Raw genomic sequence first — 21,099 nt, 5'->3', positions numbered from 1 at the left:
ATGTTATGGTTTCGATCTGAAGAATTTTTTCGGAGATTGCACATAGAAAAAAGTTTTCCATGCGAGGACTTGAGTTTGATCGTTCGGTTTGTATGGCAGCTATATGCTAATAACTTATTATTGATAAAATACTGCGTTTTGAAGGGGGAAAATACAGTTGAAGCGGAAACTTGCCTTAATGAGGAGAGTCTGCACACTGCCCAAGGAAATCAATCATCAAGGCTTGATATGCTAAGTTTAGGTAGACGTGGTGAAATGAACACAATGCATTGGATGCCCAAAAGAGGTTGTTACCGACGAAAACATCAAAAGAGTCCACAGAATAAATTTGGATGACTGTAAAGTAAAATTGTTCGATATTGCAGGCACTCTAAAGATATCAACTGAATGTTTACATTGTATCTTCATGAATATTTCGGTATAAGAAAGCTTTGTGCCGCGCGTGCCCACTTTTGACCAAAACCAACGACCAGTTGATGATTCGGAGCAGTGGAGTTGTTCAAGCGTCGATATGTGACAATGGATGAAACATGAACCCATTGTTTCACTTCGAAGTCCAATCGACAATCATCCGAGCGGACTGCACACGATAAACCCGTTCTAAAGCGTGGATATCGCAACAGTCGGCTAAAAAGGTTATGACGTTTTTTTCTTGGGATGCGCATGGAATAAATTTTATTGACTACCTTGGAAAAGGAACCGTTTGTTGGATGAAATCGGCGGCATTTGGAGATCAAGAAAGTGCTGTTTTACCGAGACAATGCACCGAGTCACAAGGTAGTGAAAGCGACGACAAAAATCACCATGTAACACTCTTGAAGAACTTTTCGTGACTTTAAATTGACCTTTTTTTGTATACACAGAGAGGGATATGTCTAAATCGATTCGGCTCGTCACGCTGATCAAATTTGGATATTTATATGCATATTAAAGGGTCTCTGACAATTCCTTCTGTGTGTTCCGAATTTCGAGGCAAACTTTATATACCCTCTTCAGGGTATGAAAATCAAAAAGTACGTTGTACTGGTATTAAATGAACGTTTTTTGTGAAAATTAAATACTAATTTTTAATGGCAACAAGTAAAAAAAAGATATTCAAGTATTGACAATTGCTTTTTACACATTTTGACTATCTTCGTACTTTGACTGTATCTTGAACCGGTTTTCCTTTGTGTGCAGGTACATTATCGCGTAACAAAATTACTTTGCCGTGTCTTCTAGTCCATTCTGGTCGTTTTTCGATCAATGCATGATTCAAATTGATCATTTGTTGTCTGTAGCGACAGTTTCACCAGGCTTTGGAAGCTTATGATATACCAAACCTTTCGGGTACACACCAAACACAGAGCATTGCTATCGATCTGTTTTTGCAGGTTTGTTGATGTGGATTAACCCATGATTTTCTCCGTTTCGAATAATCCATTTTTTTTTTGTCAGTGACAATTCGATGCAAAACGGATTATCTTTCGTGTCTTTAAAGCAGCATTTCATATGTGTTTTTTCGGATTTCCATTTGTCTTTCATTCAATTAATGTGGCACCCACTTTCCGCATCTTTGGATCTTGCCCATAGCTGCGGTCCGAAATTGTTTGTGGTGCAATAAATAGCATGGTTGCCATTTGCTTTTGACTCGAAATATCATCTTCATCCAGTATTGCTTGCAGTTTGGCGTTCTTTAAATCATTATCTCTGAACTGTTGAAACCATGTTTTGTGTGTTGTCTGATAAAGCATGATCACCATATGCCTCGACAAGCATTCGATGCGTCTCTGCAGCACTTTCTTCAAATGGAAACAAAAAATTAATCCTTTCCGCAAATCATCACTTTTCGGTGCAAAATTTGATTCCTTCAACACAATGAAAAAAATATGACTACAAAGACACCTGGATATATTTTACATATAAACATATACTTGACAAATAGAATTGGTAGTGAGTAAATTTGGTTATTGTAGTTTTAGAGGTTTAGGAGAAAGGTCCATTGAAGCAAGAACAGGGCGAAGTTACGTCCATTGTTTCAAAAATGTTTACCCACAGGTGCCTCTCGCTACTGCGATCCACTCTGACAAATTGCAATTCTATATTTTAGGTGCTTAGTTATTGCCTTTCCTTCTTTCGTGGGAATGGCAGTGGTCCGATTTCGTCCATCTACGAACTCGTCTTCATTTTTTTCCAGGAACCCCGTTAACGAAGTTTTAATAAAATATGTCAATTATGACTCAAGTTACCGCTTGCACGGGCTGACAGTCACTCGGAATCGAACTCTTTTCTTCATTCTGCTCATTTATATAATACCATGTCTATCTCGATTAGTTTTGTGTGATAAAAAGAACCCTTAGGTAACAAAAACAATTATGCTCTGTAGCAAGATGTTGCAAAATTTTTTATATTATATATAGCATGGGATCGCGTTTATTGTGTCTATGGGAAGACCTAGACTCATTGGACTAACCTTACTCCATTACTAAAGTATACTTGCCCTTTATATTTCGGGATTCGAGAACAATAACGAGTATTAATCAACGAAAATGGCTTTATTCTTTCTTCTCCATTAAAATCTTCACCCCTTTGCATGCATTTAAAGCAATCCTCGAAGCAATTGATTGAGGTATCTCCAAAACATGCCTTCTGAACGCATCAACCGCTTTTTCAGGTGTCGACAAACATTAACCTCTAGTTTATTTTTTCTGTACGTCCATAAAAAGAAACCATTCGGAGCCTTGTCATCACTATGCGAAGAATGACTCGTCAAATGTTTCAGACGATGTGTGAGAGCTAGCATTGGCATTGTGGAGAGCGTTCCTTTTGGTTTCCCTATTTCTTTAAAGACAACTGACACAAAAATTGTAGTGCACCCCTCAGTGTTTATTGTTCTGCGTTATCTATTGGCCAGATTGCGACACGTTCAGTTTTTCCGGAAAAAAAAACAGGAAGCCATTGGAAGTGCTTCGTTGTCGAACCACTTTTATTGTACTCGGTTTATCTTGAAACATCCATACAGTCAACCGTGTTTCGAAGCACAGCTCTCGTATTTTGTTAACATTACTCTCGAATAATCGGCCCGAGTCTTTTTTGAAACAAATTGTATGGGAACCAACGTGAACAAATTTTTGTTACAGTCAAATATTCACGCAATATTGAATGTATGTTCCATTAATGCCCATAGTTGTCACATGACGATCTTTTAATATCGGTTTACGCACAGCATCAATAGTTCCGTAACAACAAATGCTTTTGCAGACCTTTCCGAAATTCGATTTGGATTTATCTACGACGATTGAATTCACCGTACCATCGATAAACATTGGTCCTCAAAAAGTCAAAAAATTAGTTAATTCATTTGTGCACTCTTGATGAGTTAATCTACGTCGAAAGTTATAAAAAATAAGTATTCTATATAAGAGAGTAATTAAATTCCATTTTCTGGTCGGGAAGAATATTTTAAGTTACCGTAAACAACACAAATAGCGTTCGTATTTCAAAACGTTGTAGGCGTGTAAAACAACAAAAATGTTACACTTTACGATACAGTTGTGTGTGAGTTGCATAATTTTCTTAATATGCCTTTTATGTTTATGTACTATTAACCGATAACTACATATATAAATCAACCCGAAATTGAATTCTTATATTTGGTATTCGGGAGCTACTATCCGAATTTAGACAATTTTATCCATTTTTACTCACATACTGCCAAATGCACAAGCCGTAAGGTCAACCGGATGTTTGAAAATCGTTATATTAGTTATATAGTTATATGCCAATAGTTATTAACCCATACATGCTATATATAGGCAACTGGATTTTCGAAAATCTTTATATTAGGTATAAAGAAGATAAAATTTTGACCGATTCTACTCAATTCGATATACCATTATCAGGAAAATATTATTTTTTCAATCCGTAATATAACATTTTCAGGATAGTATTATGTTCTGAATATGGTTATAATCGGTGGATGTGTCCAATTTGCTCCATATACATAGAGTGTGAAATCTAGCGTTTTTGGCGTATTTAAAATTTTCAAACCACAGGTGCCCCTACTTAATGCAATTTGTTGAAGTTTTTAGCTTAATTTGGAGCTTAGTTGGCTCTTTGTACGATTACAGTTAATAGCGTTTTGTAGGGATCGCAACGTTCCGATTACGCTCATCTAGACCACTGTTCTACCAATTCGACTAAGGTACAAACTGATATTTTAGCATAAAGTCACTGCTGGTAAAATATGTGTACGGCTTTCAATTTTGTAATTTCGCATACTTTGTCGCACAGTGTTAAGGGGGTATTCTGGTCTAGAAATTTAAAAAAATCTATTTTTTAAATTTTCAAAGTTAAACTATTCAAGAATATGCGAACAAGAGGATTTTTCAAAATTTAAATTATTTTCGGAGATATAGGCATTTTTCTGACCCGGCATCCAAACTGGTTCGGCCGGAACTAATCGAACAAAAGACTTTACGCGAAACTTTAAACGCGTTTTTCTCAAAACTGACTTTTTCGGAACGATACCCACGATTTCTCAGGTTCTACTGGACCGATTTACTTGAAAATTTTTATAGAGCCTTCTTTATAGGCTTGTCTATGGTTGGAACTAGCCCCATCCCCAAATTTTTCTTTTTATTATTTTTAAAAAATTCGAAATAGTCAAAAAAAGTGATCCAAAAAAACTTTTTTTTCAGGCAGTCGCCATTTTGTGAAAAAATTTTTTCCCACTTTTCCGTAGTTCCGGCCATTGCAACATTATTCTAGATTAATAATCTTTTTATACTCTCGCAACAAAATTGCTAAGGAGAGTATTATAGTTTGTTCACATAACGGTTGTTTGTAAGTCCTAAAACTAAAAGAGTTAGATATAGGGTTATATATACCAAAGTGATCAGGGTGACGAGTGGAGTTGAAATCCGGATGTCTGTCTGTCCGTCCGTCCGTCTGTCCGTCCGTCCGTCCGTGCAAGCTGTAACTTGAGTAAAAATTGAGATATCATGATGAAACTTGGTGCACGTATTTCTTGGCTCCATAAGAAGGTTAAGTTCGAAGATGGGCAAAATCGGCTTACTGCCACGCCCACAAAACGGCAAAAACCGAAAACCTATAAAGTGTCATTACTAAGCCATAAATAAAGATAATAAAGTGAAATTCGGCACAAAGGATCGCATTAAGGATGGGCATATTTGGACGTAATTATTTTGGAAAAGTGGGCGTAGCTCCGCCCCCTACTAAGTTTTTTGTACATATCTCGGAAACTACTAAAGCTATGTCAACCAAACTTTATAAAGTCGTTTCCTTCAGGCATTTCCATACACAGTTCAAAAATGGAAGAAATCGTATAATAACCACGCCCACCTCCCGTACAAAGGTTATGTTGAAAATCACTAAAAGTGCGATAACCGACTAACAAAAAACGTCAGAAGCACTAAATTTTACGGAAGAAGTGGCAGAAGGAAGCTGCACCCAGGCTTTTTTTAAAAATTGAAAATGGGCGTGGCGCCGCCCACTTATGAACCAAAAACCATATCTCAGGAACTACTCCACCGATTTCAATGAAATTCGGTATATAATATTTTCTTAACACCCTGATGACATGTACAAAATATGGGTGAAATCGGTTCACAATCACGCCTTCTTCCAATATAACGCTATTTTGAATTCCATCTGATGCATTCTCTGTATAATATATACATTAGGAACCAATGATGATAGCGGAATAAAACTTTACACAAATACGGTATTTGAAAAATATGTCAATGACGGATAATGATTATCACTTTATCATGCGAGAGTATAAAATGTTCGGTGACACCTGAACTTAACCCTTCTTTACTTGTTTGTTTTTGGTTTCAGATAACTAGGAGGGTTGAAATCATGGGTATGGTCACGTGGAAAGTTTTAGAGACCCCCCACTTCGTCAGCTCATATTTTTTGAAATTTTTTACTTTTTTTAGTTTTTAATTTTTTTCTGTACTCTTCTAAAATGAACAAATAACTAATAAAAAATGGATAGTAAAAATATAAATTGCCTTTTGACACTTTAAAAATTACCTGACATTCATGCTTCTAGACCAGAATACCCCCTTAAAGTTTACAATCATATACATATGTACATATATATGATATTATTCTTCCCATGTGTGAAAGTAAACAACATAACAGGAAATAAATTCAAAACATCAGATCAGATTAACTTTCATTAAATGGTTTATTTTCTTATTTGTAATGCAGATTAAAAAATGGCCTACAAATATATAATATACACTTATACAAATGCACATATGTAGCACACACATACATGCACTTAGCAGTCAAATAAATTCACCTCTAAGCACTCTCCCTTTCGTTAAAATTCGCAGTGAACACTTTCCAACTGGTTTAGTTTGCAGAGGAAGTCCAAATGAAAGAAAGTTAAGCTCGTGAGGAAGGAGAAATTGTTGCTAGAAGTTAGTGAATAACTAATATACTCGTATTTGGTGTATATATTAAGTATACAGTTGTGATAGAACTGCCATGTTGGGCGGGCAGCAGAGGTTTGAATGATGCTTTATTTTTTCGACCATCGGTCATCTCCATGCCAACAAAGTTCGCCAAAGTGTGAAAACTGGCCGCCCACCATCCATCATTTTCGCAGCTAATTTTGGACAATTGTATAATTAATGATATCTGAGCAAAGTATATATGTATGAGCATTTTAATGGCCCAATTAAATAGCGTACTATCCAATTTCTATTTTCCACAAATGATATTATGTAAATTAAGAAGCACTTTAGGCAACAAATTTTTGTTTGCTTATTTTAAACACACTTTGGCTGCTTATTTGGGAAGTTGAGTGACACGGCTATACAGAAATTCAGTTTCTAACTTCTGTATTTAATACAAAATATTATATGACAAATCTTAACCCTCTTATTTGTGGTGCAGTTTTCGAAGCTCTTTCGAAAATGTCACTATTCATAATTTTTGGCCATCCCATGACTCTCATAGGCCTGGAACCTAGTATAGTTGCAGTCGCTTTCCGGCAGTTACCACTTCTACTGCCTCCCTGCTTCTAAGGACATTCCCTGCCGTAATGCGTTGAAAGATTATTTCCTTAAATGCCGCCTGGTTCTCTTGGTATATAATCTTTCTTTAATTGTTTCTACTATTTTTGATGCTTGAAGTGTCGCCGGAGATCTAGCTCTGAGTAATTCTTACAACCTACGCTGTTTTCTCGAACCTTTTGTATAAAATGACGGATTTAGGTATCTTGATCACCCTCTAGTCTTTCGTCAGCATATCAGAATTTCGTTTTTCGAGAACCCGTAGTGCATTCTCCGGTTTTACCGCGCGGCGTATGATTCACTTTTGGAATGATCGGTATGCAGCTAGTGCCCACTATCTCCAGAACGGCTTCCTCCTACATGCTTTGTAGGTTCGCAACCACTTCCTTTACCCATAGCAGCGTCGTCACTACATTTTAGGATTATGACCCCAGTAAGGCCACACCATCGAAAGTTGCCATAGACGTACGCTGGCCGCATTTAATTTTTTCTAAGAGCGCAATTAGCAACATCAGCTCCACCACTTTCCACTGCTCTTGAGTCATTTGGTTGTTCCGGTCAATGAGTGCTTTTTGGATATCCTTTTGGCTGCCCTGCCACCCTGGATGCGGAGAGTTTCTACAGATCAAGCCTGACCTTTCTCTTCGGTCGTTTAGCTGGTCCGGATGATTTTTCTCCAATATATAGCTGCTTCTTGCTGCAATCCCTTACTCGATCCGGTTTGCGAATCTCGGAGCCATCGAAACACATAGAAACATATGAGAGACATAAAATTGACAACATTAAACTCGTCAATCAATTTCACTAGGTTTTTGAATATTTTTTCTCGGAGCTGAGTGCTCATTATTGTCTAGATTTAGCAACTTTGAATATTCCTTTAAAGAAATAATAGTAATTTCATTAGAGAATCCGCAGATGAGTTTACAGAATAACTCAGGGGTAAGATAAAGATAGATTTTTGACATCTCATTTTGCTAGTTCTTCCGTATCTGATTTTTTCTTTGCCGATTTCAAATACACTTCATAAGTTTCTAGCCATAACTAGTTACAGAACCAGTATACGAGTACAGAACAGCATTTCTTTACTCCGTCGTATATTTTGCGTCCTTATTATTCTACATTGTGTTTTACATCAGCCTTCAAAAATCCGATTATAAATGTCCACCAGAGGGTTAAGGCCACTTCAACTTAAATAACTAACAGACTCACACACACATCAAGCACAGAACACTCTTAGCAACGTTACAATGTGGGACAAAGCGAGGTACCCACTCGCAAATTCTCCGCTATGTAACATAATTAAGGGAAGACGTTGTAAACAAGTTGGCGAACACGGAAACACACGGAAAGCTGCGAATCAACGCCAACAGCGAAATTGCGCTGACAGTGCGCGCAACAACAACACTGTTGAGCGTCACATAAAAAGCTCATGTTGATGCGAGCGTTCGACCAGTTGGTGAAAAGTTGCGATTGTCAAAAGAAGTGTTAGGCGATATTACGAAGTTGAGACTTGGCTTTCAAGTGAGATTATTCGAATACCTGTTTTATTTACGAAAAAAGTGAAATAGTTTGACTTTATTGAGTTTAAACGCAGTAGAAAGTGTTTATCTTGTGGTGATCCACCAGCTTAGAGGATTGGCCTGATAGAGCCTTTAACTCACAAAACATGTACGCCAAGTACACAATTTTCGCCGTAATGGCTTCGGCGCTAGTTATGAGCGTCATGGCAGCCGAAATGAAAATGGAAGCTCGGATGGAAGATTCCACTGAGTCACCTGTTGCCGACCTTGCGGTTATTGGTGAGTAACTTATGCTGTTCAATTAGAAATTATGGACATCAAAAAGAGAATATATATTCACAGACACTGAACTCAAAACATCAACTGAACGTCCACCAGCCGCCTTGAAAAGTGAACAGTCACAAAATGTCCAGCCTCATACCGTCGCAGACTTTATAATTCATCCTTTGATCGCTTTCAAACCTCGTGCCCCAGAAGAAGATGTGGCTGGTAAGCAAGCCGATGGCGCTTCGTCAACGACACCTTCACCCTGGACACTGTTCGGCTTCAATGCCGGTCAAGGCTTGGGTTCACAGGTCTCGTCTTCAGTGTCGAATCTGGCTGGGTCCGTTAGTGGTTGGTTAACCGATCGCATACAATTACCTGGTTTGGTAGATTCCCCTGTACGTGAGTCCACCACGACCAGCACGACTACTTCAACCACCACAACACAACGTCCTGATGTGGTGGTCCGTGTACAGCACAGAGGTTCGACTCGTCGACCACTTATTGCAATCACGAATGACAATCGCCCGCAACGTTTTCATAACAACAACAATGTGAACTTCGAATCGGATGAAGAGGATGATGAAGATTTCGATGATGTTGAGTTTGAGCAAGTCAACAAAAAGAAGAACAAACGTAGAAACAACAAAAATCAGCAAACCAAACGAAAACCAATTCGTGACCAAGAAGATCTCGATGATGTGGAAGAGGAAGACATTCGTCCAGTGCGTCGTCCACAACAAAAGCGGCCCCAACAAAAGCGTCGTCGCCGTCCAGTCGTAATTGATGATTTCTCCGATGAAGAAGAGGATGATGACGATGAAGCATCAGCTGAACATGACGATGACGAAGAACTGGAAGATGATGTAAATGTAGAGGTTGAAGAAGAAGATGACAATGTGCAACAATCAAGCGTACGCCGTACGCAAAACAACAACAAACGCCGTCTTCAGCAACAACAACGACGTCGCCTAAATGTTGGCAACCAACGCTTCATTGTGCGTCGCGTACCAAAACCCATTGAAAGCGAAGAGGTTGAAGAAGATGATGTTGACCAGAAATTCTACTTTCGCAGCCAGAACGGACGTCCCTCAACCAAACGTTCTCAAAGTGAAGCAAATTTTTTTCAACGCGGCCAGGAAAATATAATAAACCAGCTACGTCAGCTGACCGGCGGTCGTACACCCGCAGAGGTTGGCGCCTTAGTACGTAAGTCCACAAAGCAGTCGGGCAATAAGCAAAACCGGCGGCAACCGACCACTCTCTTGGTTAATCGCAATGGACAAACTGTCTACTTGGCGCCTGAACTTTTGAATGCTGACGATCTCCAATTGATCAACCCTCAAGTGCAACAACTTAAACAAAGTGCTACGAAATTCCCACAACCGCCTTTGAGTGTGCCAGTTAAACGCAAAAATGCACCCACCCAATACATAACCATTCCTTGGTCACAATTGGGCATCGCACCACCCGATCAATTGCACTCGGTAACCGAAGGTATTCAAACCCAACCACTTATTCTCAACATACCAGCCAGCGCCCTGCAAACAATGCAGAACCAAAGCTTGAAACGTAAGAAGCAACCAGTCATCACCGCCGAAGCTGTGCCTCTCCTAGCTGAAGCTTCCATAATGGATGTGTTCAAACCACCAAAAATACCACATGATCGTCACACTACCGACTCGGCAACTCAAACCACTGCTGGCAGGCCCGTCATCATTGCGTCTCAAATAAAGCCAAGCGCTGACAACACTGCCACACATACCATCCTGCCACAACGCATACGCCCTGGCACTATCGTAGAGAAGGCTCCCAACAGCGCTGATAGTGCCCAAGAAAATTCCGACGAAGAAGTTGCACCAGAATCTGTGCGCAATATGGAAAGTGAATACATGCCAGGTCTGACACGTCACGTGAAACCCGCTTTTGCCGAATCGCGTTATGTCTACGGCTCCAACGCTTCACCCTACCTGGAGTTGTTGAAACAGCATGGTCGCTACGCGTTCCGCAGAGCCGGACGTGAACTCGAATTACCCGAAGCTAGCGAATCGAACTCCAACAGCCAAGTGCAGCCCGCAAACGGTGAACAATTGATACCAGTGCAAATCATTAGCGAACCAGAAGTGACTGCACAACCGCAACAGGAAGATACGGCGGCGCTCCCACTTGTGGAGGCGCAACCGCAAACGAAATCGGAAGGCGTACAAGCTGAACCGGTTGTTGAAGTGCAACAGCAGTCGGCAGGGGATGCTTTGCCCGCGAATGTGCCAGTGTTGGAGAATAAGAGTAACGAACCTGTGGAGGCTGCGTAAAGGGTTGGGCGGTCGAAAGACTAATTTAACTAGGGCATTAAATAATTATAAGTTAATTGATAGTTTATAATTTATTGCGACAATAAAACCGATAAAATATTTATTTAATAAAATACAGTGCAAACATTATGCTGTTGTTTTTTTTGATGAAAATGGGAACTACATACATATATACATAAGTATATGTGCAATATATATGACTCGTGGCTTTTTGGTTAATACTTTGAAATCCTCTTTTCGAAGATGATTAAAAAATTAACGAAAGCCAATTAACCAATTTTCTCGGAATTGAAGCTTTCTCTTCACTAAATTCACCTCTTCGCAAAGATTCATAATTTTAAAGTTAAAATGATTTCTCCATTTCTCGAAATTTGCGATTTCTAAAACATGACTATTTTAAATGATTAAACTTTCTTTATATATACCATATTATATAAAAATTTATTGAGTATTATTTTATCCTCTCAAAGCTTCAATAAAAATATCTTTTAAATGTGTGCTCTAGCCTTAGTCTTTAACCAACACTTCTTCGCTTCTCTTTTGTAGTTTTTTACCTTAGTTAGATAAAATCAAAAGATTCTTTTTGATTCACCTACTAACCCCATTCAAGTTTATTGCCTTCAAATTATTAGAATTGCAAAAAACAGTCTTTAAATTAATGCATAAATTTCTAAAAACACCAAAATCTTATACTCCGTCGTCTTCAGCCCGCATTTGGCGCTCAATCTCACCATAACTTGGAATAATTAATTAATACATATTCGCCGGTCAGCCATGTTCGAGCGGCAATCATCATCATCAGAACATCAACAACCAGCTTGCTAGCGGCGCCCACTAAGCGTTTTTATTGTTGGCTACATATGTATCGGCGTTTATCTGATTACCATACTATACTCAAGTTTCCTACTTAAGTAGGTATGTAAATATTTTACTAATTTTGCGCAGGTTAACTGAGTTCAAGTGGCTAGAGTGTTGTTGGTAGCAGGCTTTATTTTGAGTTTGACACGCTTCACATAACCTGTTCGTTATGAAAATAAGACGCGAATTTACCGTTATCCCCGATAGGTATTAATCGCCTCAAAGTATTTGGAGCAGACGCGCATGTTGTGAAGAGGACTCAAAGGCGGCGTTTCTAAATGCATATTTATGTAAATTAGACGAAGAATAACGAGTGAAATATCGGTGAAATTTTAGCGCCGTTCTTCTTCTAACTTCTTTACTCTGCTTATATCTCTCTTTCTAACTAATACTTCTCTGAGACTTCTTCAGATACATATAAGTTAGGTTGGGTAAATTGGTAAAAGCTGATTGGTTAGCCTAAAATTTCTAAATAACTACTTGTTTTTGGTTTTTCTACAAATTAGCTATGCTAAAGTATTTAAATTAGCATAAAATAGTAGCTTTCTACATTAATCACATTCTTAGCGTTACTAAATTCCTTCGACCACTGATCAACTCATCTTTGCAAGAAATTTAGACCCTAGCTCTCTAGCGAACAATTTACATGAGAAACTGTTATTCTACTAAAAGAAAAAAGGTTAACGACATTTGACGTTTGCGAAAGAAACTAAGATTTTTTGTGTGTTTTTTATCTCTGCTAATTCCGGAGGATGGCGTCGGCGTTTTCGCCTAGACACTGCTTCCGCGGTTATAGCCGAGTTTACAACAGCGCGCCGGTTGTTTTTCTGTTTCGCTGTTTGACGCCAATTGGAGATTCCAAAGCCAGGTCCCTTTCCAACAGAAGTCTTCCCCTTCCTCTGCTCCATCCGGCGGGTATTGCATCGAATACTCTCAGAGCGTAGCCGCTGTCTCTTAATTCGCTTACTATGTCAATGTCGTCGTATATTTCGTACAGCTCATCGTTCCATGGAATGCAATATTCGCCGTTAGCAAGGACCATAAATCTTCTGCATAACCTTTCTTTCGAAAACTCGTTTCGCCGATTCATCAGATGTTGTCATCCTCCATGCTTCTGCACCATATAGCAGAACGGGTATGATGAGTGACTTGCAGAGTTTGGCCTTTATTCGTCGAGAGAGGACTTTATTTCTCAATTGCTTATCCAGTCCGAAGTAGGACCTGTTGGCATGAGTAACATTGTTGTTGATGTTAATACTGGTTCCAAGGTAGACGAAATTATGTACGCCTTCGAAGTTATGACAGTCAACAGCGACATGTGAGGCAATTCGCGAGTACCACGACTGTTTGTTAGACAGCTGGAGATATTAGGTCATGCCCTTGTTCACCACCAGACCCATTTGCTTCGCTTCCTTATCCAGTCTAGAGAAAACAGAACCGACGTTAAGTCTATTAGTTTTGTAAAAAAGATAACATTCTCATAACTGAATGGGCGTTGCTGGTATTGATCCAATGGGCTTGGTTCGATGTGGCGCATTTTGCGTCGACACCTTAAAAAGAGTGCAAATTACAGCTTGTGTAAGAACTGAAGCAGCTCGACCTTCCCAAACAACATCGCTTCGCTCTATGGGCTATTCGAGTCAAATTTTATTCAGGGATGAGGACGATTTCTTCGTATGTATATAAACAAGCAAAATTGCCGTATTTGGGGCGAAGAGCAACATGAAGAGCTGTTATGCAGAAATACAATGGTTTGGTGTGGCTTGTAAGCCGGTGGAGTCATCGGTCCTTATTTCTACAAAAATGATGCCGGTGAGAAAGTAACCGTCCATGGCGAACGTTAGCGCACTATGTTAACTGACTATTTGATGCCTGAAATTAAAGCTCGTGATTTCGGCTACATTTTCGTTCAACACAACGCGACAATCAGTGGATTTGTTGAGAGAACACTTCGGTGAGCAAATAATTCCAGGTTTTGTGCCGGTCAATTGGCCACCAAGATCATGTGATATGACAATGTTTTTATATAGAGATATGTAAAGCTTAAATCTATGCGTACAATCCCGTTTCCGATTCAGGCCTTGGAGCAAAACCTCAAAACCGGGTGGATTTGGAAGAGATAATCTTCAAAAAATAAATGACAAAGAATGTTCTTTCGAATGATAAACAATCCCCATTAAATTAGAAGTTTCTGTATTTTTGCTTTAAAAAAGTAAGGAACCTTGAAAGGGATCACTCTTTACAATTTATTATAAATGTTCTGATAGTTTTATGATATGAAGACTTATTTAAAATTGTCCATACATTACAACATATTCTTCATTAATTTTCATTTTACTTAGCTCATTAATGACACTTTGTATCAAAACAAGTAAGGAAGGGCTAAGTTCGGGTGTCAGCGAACATTTTATACTCTCGCATGATAAAGTGATAATCGAGATTTCATTATCCGTCATTTACATATTTTTCAAATACCGTATTTGTGTAAAGTTTTATTCCGCTATCATCATTGGTTCCTAATGTATACTATACAGAGAAGGCATCAGATGGAATTCAAAATAGCGTTATAATGGAAGAGGACGTGGTTGTAAACCGATTTCATGTCTTCAGGGTGTTAAGAAAGTATTATATACCGAATTTCATTGAAATCGGTTTAGTAGTTCCTGAGATATGGTTTTTGGTCCATAAGTGGGCGACGCCACGCCCATTTTCCGGTTTTAAAAAAAGCCTGGATGTAGCTTCCTGCTGCCATCTCTTCCGTAAAATTTAGTGTTTCTGACGTTTTTTGTTAGTCGGTTAACGCACTTTTAGTAATTTTTAACATAACCTTTGTATGAGAGGTGGGCGTGGTTATTATCCGATTTCTTCCATTTTTGAACTGTATATGGAAATGCCTGAAGGAAACGACTCTATAGAGTTTGGTTGACATAGCTATAGTAGTTTCCGAGATATGTACAAAAAACTTAGTAGGGGGCGGAGCCACGCCCACTTTTCCAAAAAAATTACGTCTAAATATGCCCATCCCTAATGCGATCCTTTGTGCCAAATTTCACTTTAATATCTTTATTTATGGCTTAGTTATGACGCTTTATAGGTTTTCGGTTTTCGAACTTAACCTTCTTATGGAGCCAAGAAATACGTGTACCAAGTTTCATTATGATATCTCAATTTTTACTAAAGTTACAGCTTGCACGGACGGACGGATAGACAGACATCCGGATTTCAACTCTACTCGTCACCCTGATCACTTTAGTATATATAACCCTATATCTTACTCTTTTAGTTTCAGGACTTACAAACAACCGTTATGTGAATAAAACTATAATACTCTCCTTAGCAACTTTGTTGCGAGAGTATAAAAATTTACTTCTCTTCGGTATTCGATCTGGAATCGCAAATCCTACACTTTCGTGAACCGAGAAGATATTTTTTTAATTCAGTGTGTGCCATTAAGCTAAATTTGAAATTAATACCCTTTTTCAATTCAACAGAAACTGCTGATTCACAAACCTTTGTCATCAACATACTTGTTTACTCAAAAACACTTCAACAGCTTTGATAAACTATCAAAATGGTTTCAACAACGTGTGCGAGTCAATTGCCACAATATGGAAATATTGAAGTCCAATGAATGAATTGCGTATTTATTGCAGACCGACATTCTCTTATTTATAAATATATGTTTTGTTTCTGTATGGATGTACACATACATACATACTATATATGTGAACATATTATATATATAAGTAATATGTGTTTAATGAAAAACTACAAGCCAAGTGGTTCGATGAACTTTCAACTTTTGAAGCAAATAAAAATTAAAAAATCAATTTTCGTTAAAGTGCTTATCGAACACGTCCAGCACTAGCAGCAGCATCATTAAAAAGCGACTAACAAGACAATTTCGCGCAAAGCAACTACAACAGCGGCAGCCTTGTAGAAAAAATATGTGTGCTGAATCAGAGAGTTTTCTCTAACGTTGATTAAAGATATGTCTAGTCTCCTAGAAAATAAAATAAATTTTAAATTTTTTGTCATTTATTTTGTTGACTCGAGTAAATATTAAGATTTGTTGAATTATTGTTAACCAATTTTTCCATGTTTAAGTTATATTGGCATTAAGCGTGTTGCCAGTCTAGAAGACGGGCTGTACAACATTCAATCACTGCTTACTTTCCACAGAACATCAATATAGTTCTTACTACAAAATCATAGGTATGTACATCTTTTAGTTATTGAAATCAATAATTTTTGTTCTGATTCCGAAGTTCAATATTCAATATCAATCAATCAATGTTGCGATACAAACCTGTTCTCCATTTTTCTAAATAAAGCACCTTGGCTGCCGAATCACAACTTCTAGCGGTACATTAGTCCCACATTTCCTACTAGGTACATTCCAACTAAATAATATTTAGTGCTCGCGAGCGCAGGTGCGGTATAATACCGTTTTCAAAAATATTTGCATACGAAATGATTAGAAATTGCTAATTTATATTCGCCGGAAAGCAAAGTTATAAAAAACGCATTTTTATATACGAATACGAAGAAAATAGTGATTATTTCTTAGGAGAAATTAACTTTCATTGGTCCGTTGTTTAGTAGCCAAGTTTGGAAAAGCATATACGTGCTAATACTCACGCTTTCCTAGTTTTCTTCCAAATACGCTTATATGCTCGTATGTATGTAAGCTTGAGTCATAGAAATTTTAGAAACTTCATTAATCGCAAAGATTTACACATTGAGACACTTCAACTAATTTTAGAAGCAAAATTTTCGAAGTGAAATTTATTTGACTGAGAACCTGTTTAGTAAAGACTTCACAGCTTGTGGAAATACTTTAAATTTTAAACTTTAACTCTTTATGCTTGAATAGCTTCACAGAAAAATTACTTTTCTTTCGCCAACATATTCAATTATTCCTTAAAAGTATAAGTACACACTTCATTTCTTTTTGTAATATTTTCAACTCTTCAATTACTCGCATAGAACTTCTTAATTATGTAATCAATCAAAGCTCTGTGACTACTACGCCATAGGCACATATCATTATACTTGCCATAACGGTCAATAAACTGACAGCTTTGGGCTTCTTGAATATGCTGCGAGGCGCACAATGTTACCTCTGGGTAATGTCAACGGCGCTGATGGATTTCTAAACAGGGTGCTTGCCATTCACTTTCAAAGCGGCATGCCATTTTGCATAGACTAAAGGAAGAACAAATTCACATCTCCTCTAAATACACGATCGATTAGAACCAAATTCAGTTCATAAAATTTTCAATTCGCATTCTTTGCAATGCTTCAAAATAGTTGAAATTTTGGTAAAATCAAGCTTCTTCTTTTATTTTCAAATATATAACTCAAGCATTCATGAAGGAAAAGGTAGAAAGTAAATTTGGGTAGCATATCATTCAATATGTGGAATACACAAACTAAATATATAATATGGTTTCACTTGGAAAATCGAATGAAATCAGCCCAGACTCTTCACTGAAATATAGTGTCTAAAATTTTCAGTTGAGCATATATGAAAGTTGCTATAAGGAGTCAAAGTTGGCCATTTATTAGAAGGAAACGTCAGACCCTGCAAAGTATATACAGAAACATTTCCAATAATCTGCCACTCACTCTCGCAGGGTTTTTGTCCGACCGAGGAAGCTCTGCATATATAGGGGCATGGCAAAAACGAGTGTATAAAAAGTAGTCCTAGAGTCAGAAGCTACAACTTAGTACTATATTTCCATTGAACTAATAAATGTGAGCCAATATCAGCGAGGAGTGAATGCATGACAAATATCGCATTAGTTTCCGTTGAGTCACCGTGAACCAGACAGCATCAGCGCAAGACCATTTTTTTGCTGTGACCATTTTACGCATTGTTCTTAAAAAAAAGGTCTAAGAACCCCAAAAATTAATAAGAATTTAAAAAAGTGGGAACTAAAAATTGTACATTTGTAATTTCCTTGACAAATTTTACGAAATCTTGTCTCTTTTTCAGAGATAAATTAACCAAAATATTACCAAATGGCGTCCGTGTCCAGTCGTTGTAACGAACTCATGTCCGGTTGTAGAAAGTGCTTTTGTATGAAATTAAGAATGAAAACGTTGCGTTTATGAAATTTATACAGTTATGGGAAACGTCCGGCTAAGAGGACTGATCGCATTAGAGAATTTTACTGTTCACCATTCTTCTGTATGTGTATACGCAAACTTCTTCTTTATTAGCGTAAACACCGCTTATACGATTAAGGCTGAGTTTACAACAGCGCGGCAGTCGTTCTTCTGTTTCGCTGTTTGACGCCAATTAGAGATTCGAGGTGGAGCCAAGTCCTTCTCCCCCTGCTTTTTCCAACGCAGTGGTGGTCTTTCTTTGATTTCCCTGGCGGGTACTGCGTCGAAAACTTTCAGAGCTGGGGTGTTTTCGTTCATTTAGACGACATGACCTAGCCAGCGTAGTCACTGTCTTTTAATTCGCTGCCACCAGCCACCGTTCCATCGAATGCGGAATCCGCTGTTGCCAATGCGCAAAGGGCCATAAATCTTCTGCAGAACCTTTTTTCACCAAAACTCGTAACGCTAACTCATCAGATGTGGTCATCTTCCATGCATCTCCACCATATAGCAGACGGAGATGATGAGTGACTTGTCGAGTTTGGCCTTTGTTCGGAGTACTTTACTTCTCAATTGCCTACTTAGTCCGAAGTAGCTCCTGTTGGCAAGAGATATTTTGCGTTGGATTTGGAGGCTGACGTTGTTGTTGGCGTTGATGCTGGTTCCGAAATAAACGAAGTTATCTACGACTTCGAAATTATGACTGCCAACAGTGATGTACGTGCCTAGTCGCGAGTGTAACGACTGTTTGTTTGATGACTGGACATAATTTTTCTTGCCCTCTTTCACTGCCAGACCCAAGAAGAAAAAGCAAGAATCGCACGAAAGGGAGTCGCCTTGTTTTAAACTTCGTTTGGTATCGAACGGCTCGGAGAGATCCTACCCGATCCTAATGGAGCTTTTGGTATTTTTCAGCTTTAACAGCCGTATTAGTTTTGCGGGGATATCGTGCTGACAAAAGCAATTGTCTCTTCCAAGATTTGGAGCATATCTGGTCTGTTGCTGATTTTCCAGGCCTTAAGCCACACTAATAAGGTCTAATCAGTTTGTCGACGCCCACCGCTTTGTTGTTCTTCAGACGGGTAATTGCTATTCGAACTTGTATACACGAACTAGTACATCTGATTTTGAGATATCAGCCTGAAATTTTCCACACGTCCTTTTCCAATTATTCCAACTAAATGATCGGAATCAATCATTCAATGGAAAATTTTTTAAATTGATGAGATTCCTTCAAGAAATTTGGCATGGGTTACTGTTAAGACAACGGTGCAATATCTGAAGATACAATACGAGCTGACCGTTATCAAGTTATTTAAGGAATCTTTTGTATATATGAGGGATATTATTGCATCGGGTCAACCGAAATTAACGGGGTTTCTTTTTTTTCGTTTAAAAATATATATGTTATGAAATATATATTTATATGTTCAGACTTGGATGTTTTGTAGCTGACATAAAAGCTTGAATGAAAAATGTTTGGAGGAAAACTTGCATAATGTTCATATTTTTACATTTTGACGATCTTATATTTTGTAGTTAATATTTAGTAAGCTCAAGTTCGAAATTCGAAGCCAACTGTTTCGAGTTTGGAGGGTAATTTCGAGAAGAAACAGAGAAATTACTTTTTTACTTTTGACTCAAAGAAAGTAATTTTTGGATTAATATTTCAATTTGATAGTTCCATCTCATCAAACATAAAATAAAGATACCTAGATATGAATTGAGGAATCCACTTTAAGTATGTATTAAGTCGTTGGAAAAATATATACATATGTATTTTGTTAGCAGATCTTTTTTTGGCGCTTAAGATTTCTTCTGTAAAGCAGCAACAGCAGCAACATATACTAGCATAAATATGTCCGTAAAATAATATTTTGTGTTAGCCTGACATATATACATATGTATATATTGAGTAAAACATAATTTATATTAATTATATGCCTGATTTCTAGATACTCTGATGGAGGTCGCTGAACTGCTAGTCACTAGCTGGCGGGGTTATAAGCAATCATGCGTATTATTTTGTGGTCATTGTGATGCCAGCAGCAATGCCTAACGAGCGGCTCAGCCACCAATGTCCCGTACACTGGCGTACCAAATTTAAATTGCCAAAAATTCACAGCAAAAAAGAGATAAATTCAGAAAAGAATTCTTAATTTCATATCACCCAGACGATTGTGCTACTGATGGTGAGTGGTTGAAGTGTTTACCCAACACCACACCTACACATACACATACAGGCATGCTAGCATGTTATTAATTACAAATTTATATGTTCTTCTCCTCGCCATGCCTCTAATGAGGTGAGAAGACAAAGCACGTCGTGTCCACATCATTGCCTTGTCAACATTAACGCATCGCGTCCAACAAAAGAAAGCCATGTAGGCGCATGCGAACGCGTGCGAAAGTCGCAGTCATGTCAAGCAGCTATCTAAGCTTTCTATAGGGCAGCCACATCATTAAAATTTGGCCCAACAAATGAGTAAACAAGAATTCTACACTTATTATGCCATATTTGTTTTCAAACTCTTCAGCGGTTATTTGCTGATTTTTTTGCTGCTGTTCTTCATTTCTAAGCCTCTTTAGCTATGTATTTGCTATTTTTCTTTTATTCTTGCTGCGCTTCAACCGCTGCAGACCAATTTGGTTCTTTGACCATTCTTGGCCATTACCTGTGTATTCGTTCAGTACCGCTAGCTCACAGCTGGGTTTTGCATAAAAACGTAAAGCGATCAATGTGTTCTCTACAGTTCTGCTGGACATTGCTTACAATTAGGACACTTTTTGTTGGTAACGCGTTTGTTGTCTGATATTTATCATAAATTAAACCGATTGATTGATTGATCGCCCAGATCGATAGTACAGCAGCATGTTGAAGGCAGCAGCAAGTGTGGCAGCAGTGCTGCTCTTTGTGGCATTGGTGTGTGCAGGTGCGTATCAGGGGTGGGGAAGTCCGAATTCTTTTTAGTTGTGAAATCAATAACCCGACTTAGGTCA

The 21,099-nt window shown here is 38.1% G+C and overlaps 2 protein-coding genes across 2 annotated transcripts in view; both read left to right on the top strand.

Annotated features, from left to right (window-relative positions):
• LOC126758939 (irregular chiasm C-roughest protein) overlaps window positions 1-21,099 on the top strand; it is a 724,984-nt gene that overhangs the window by 94,455 nt on the left and 609,430 nt on the right. The window lies entirely within an intron of this gene.
• LOC126759292 (probable serine/threonine-protein kinase kinX) lies at window positions 8,698-11,127 on the top strand. The gene is made up of 2 exons (XM_050474028.1): window positions 8,698-8,830; window positions 8,894-11,127. Exons 1-2 carry the CDS (start codon window positions 8,698-8,700, stop codon window positions 11,125-11,127), a joined length of 2,367 nt encoding a protein of 788 aa, XP_050329985.1.

The sequence above is a fragment of the Bactrocera neohumeralis genome, chromosome 5 (genome assembly GCF_024586455.1).
Source record: "Bactrocera neohumeralis isolate Rockhampton chromosome 5, APGP_CSIRO_Bneo_wtdbg2-racon-allhic-juicebox.fasta_v2, whole genome shotgun sequence".
Classification (NCBI taxonomy): domain Eukaryota; kingdom Metazoa; phylum Arthropoda; class Insecta; order Diptera; family Tephritidae; genus Bactrocera; species Bactrocera neohumeralis.
Note: the sequence above shows the minus strand (reverse complement) of the source record. Positions and strands in the feature narration are given on the sequence as shown.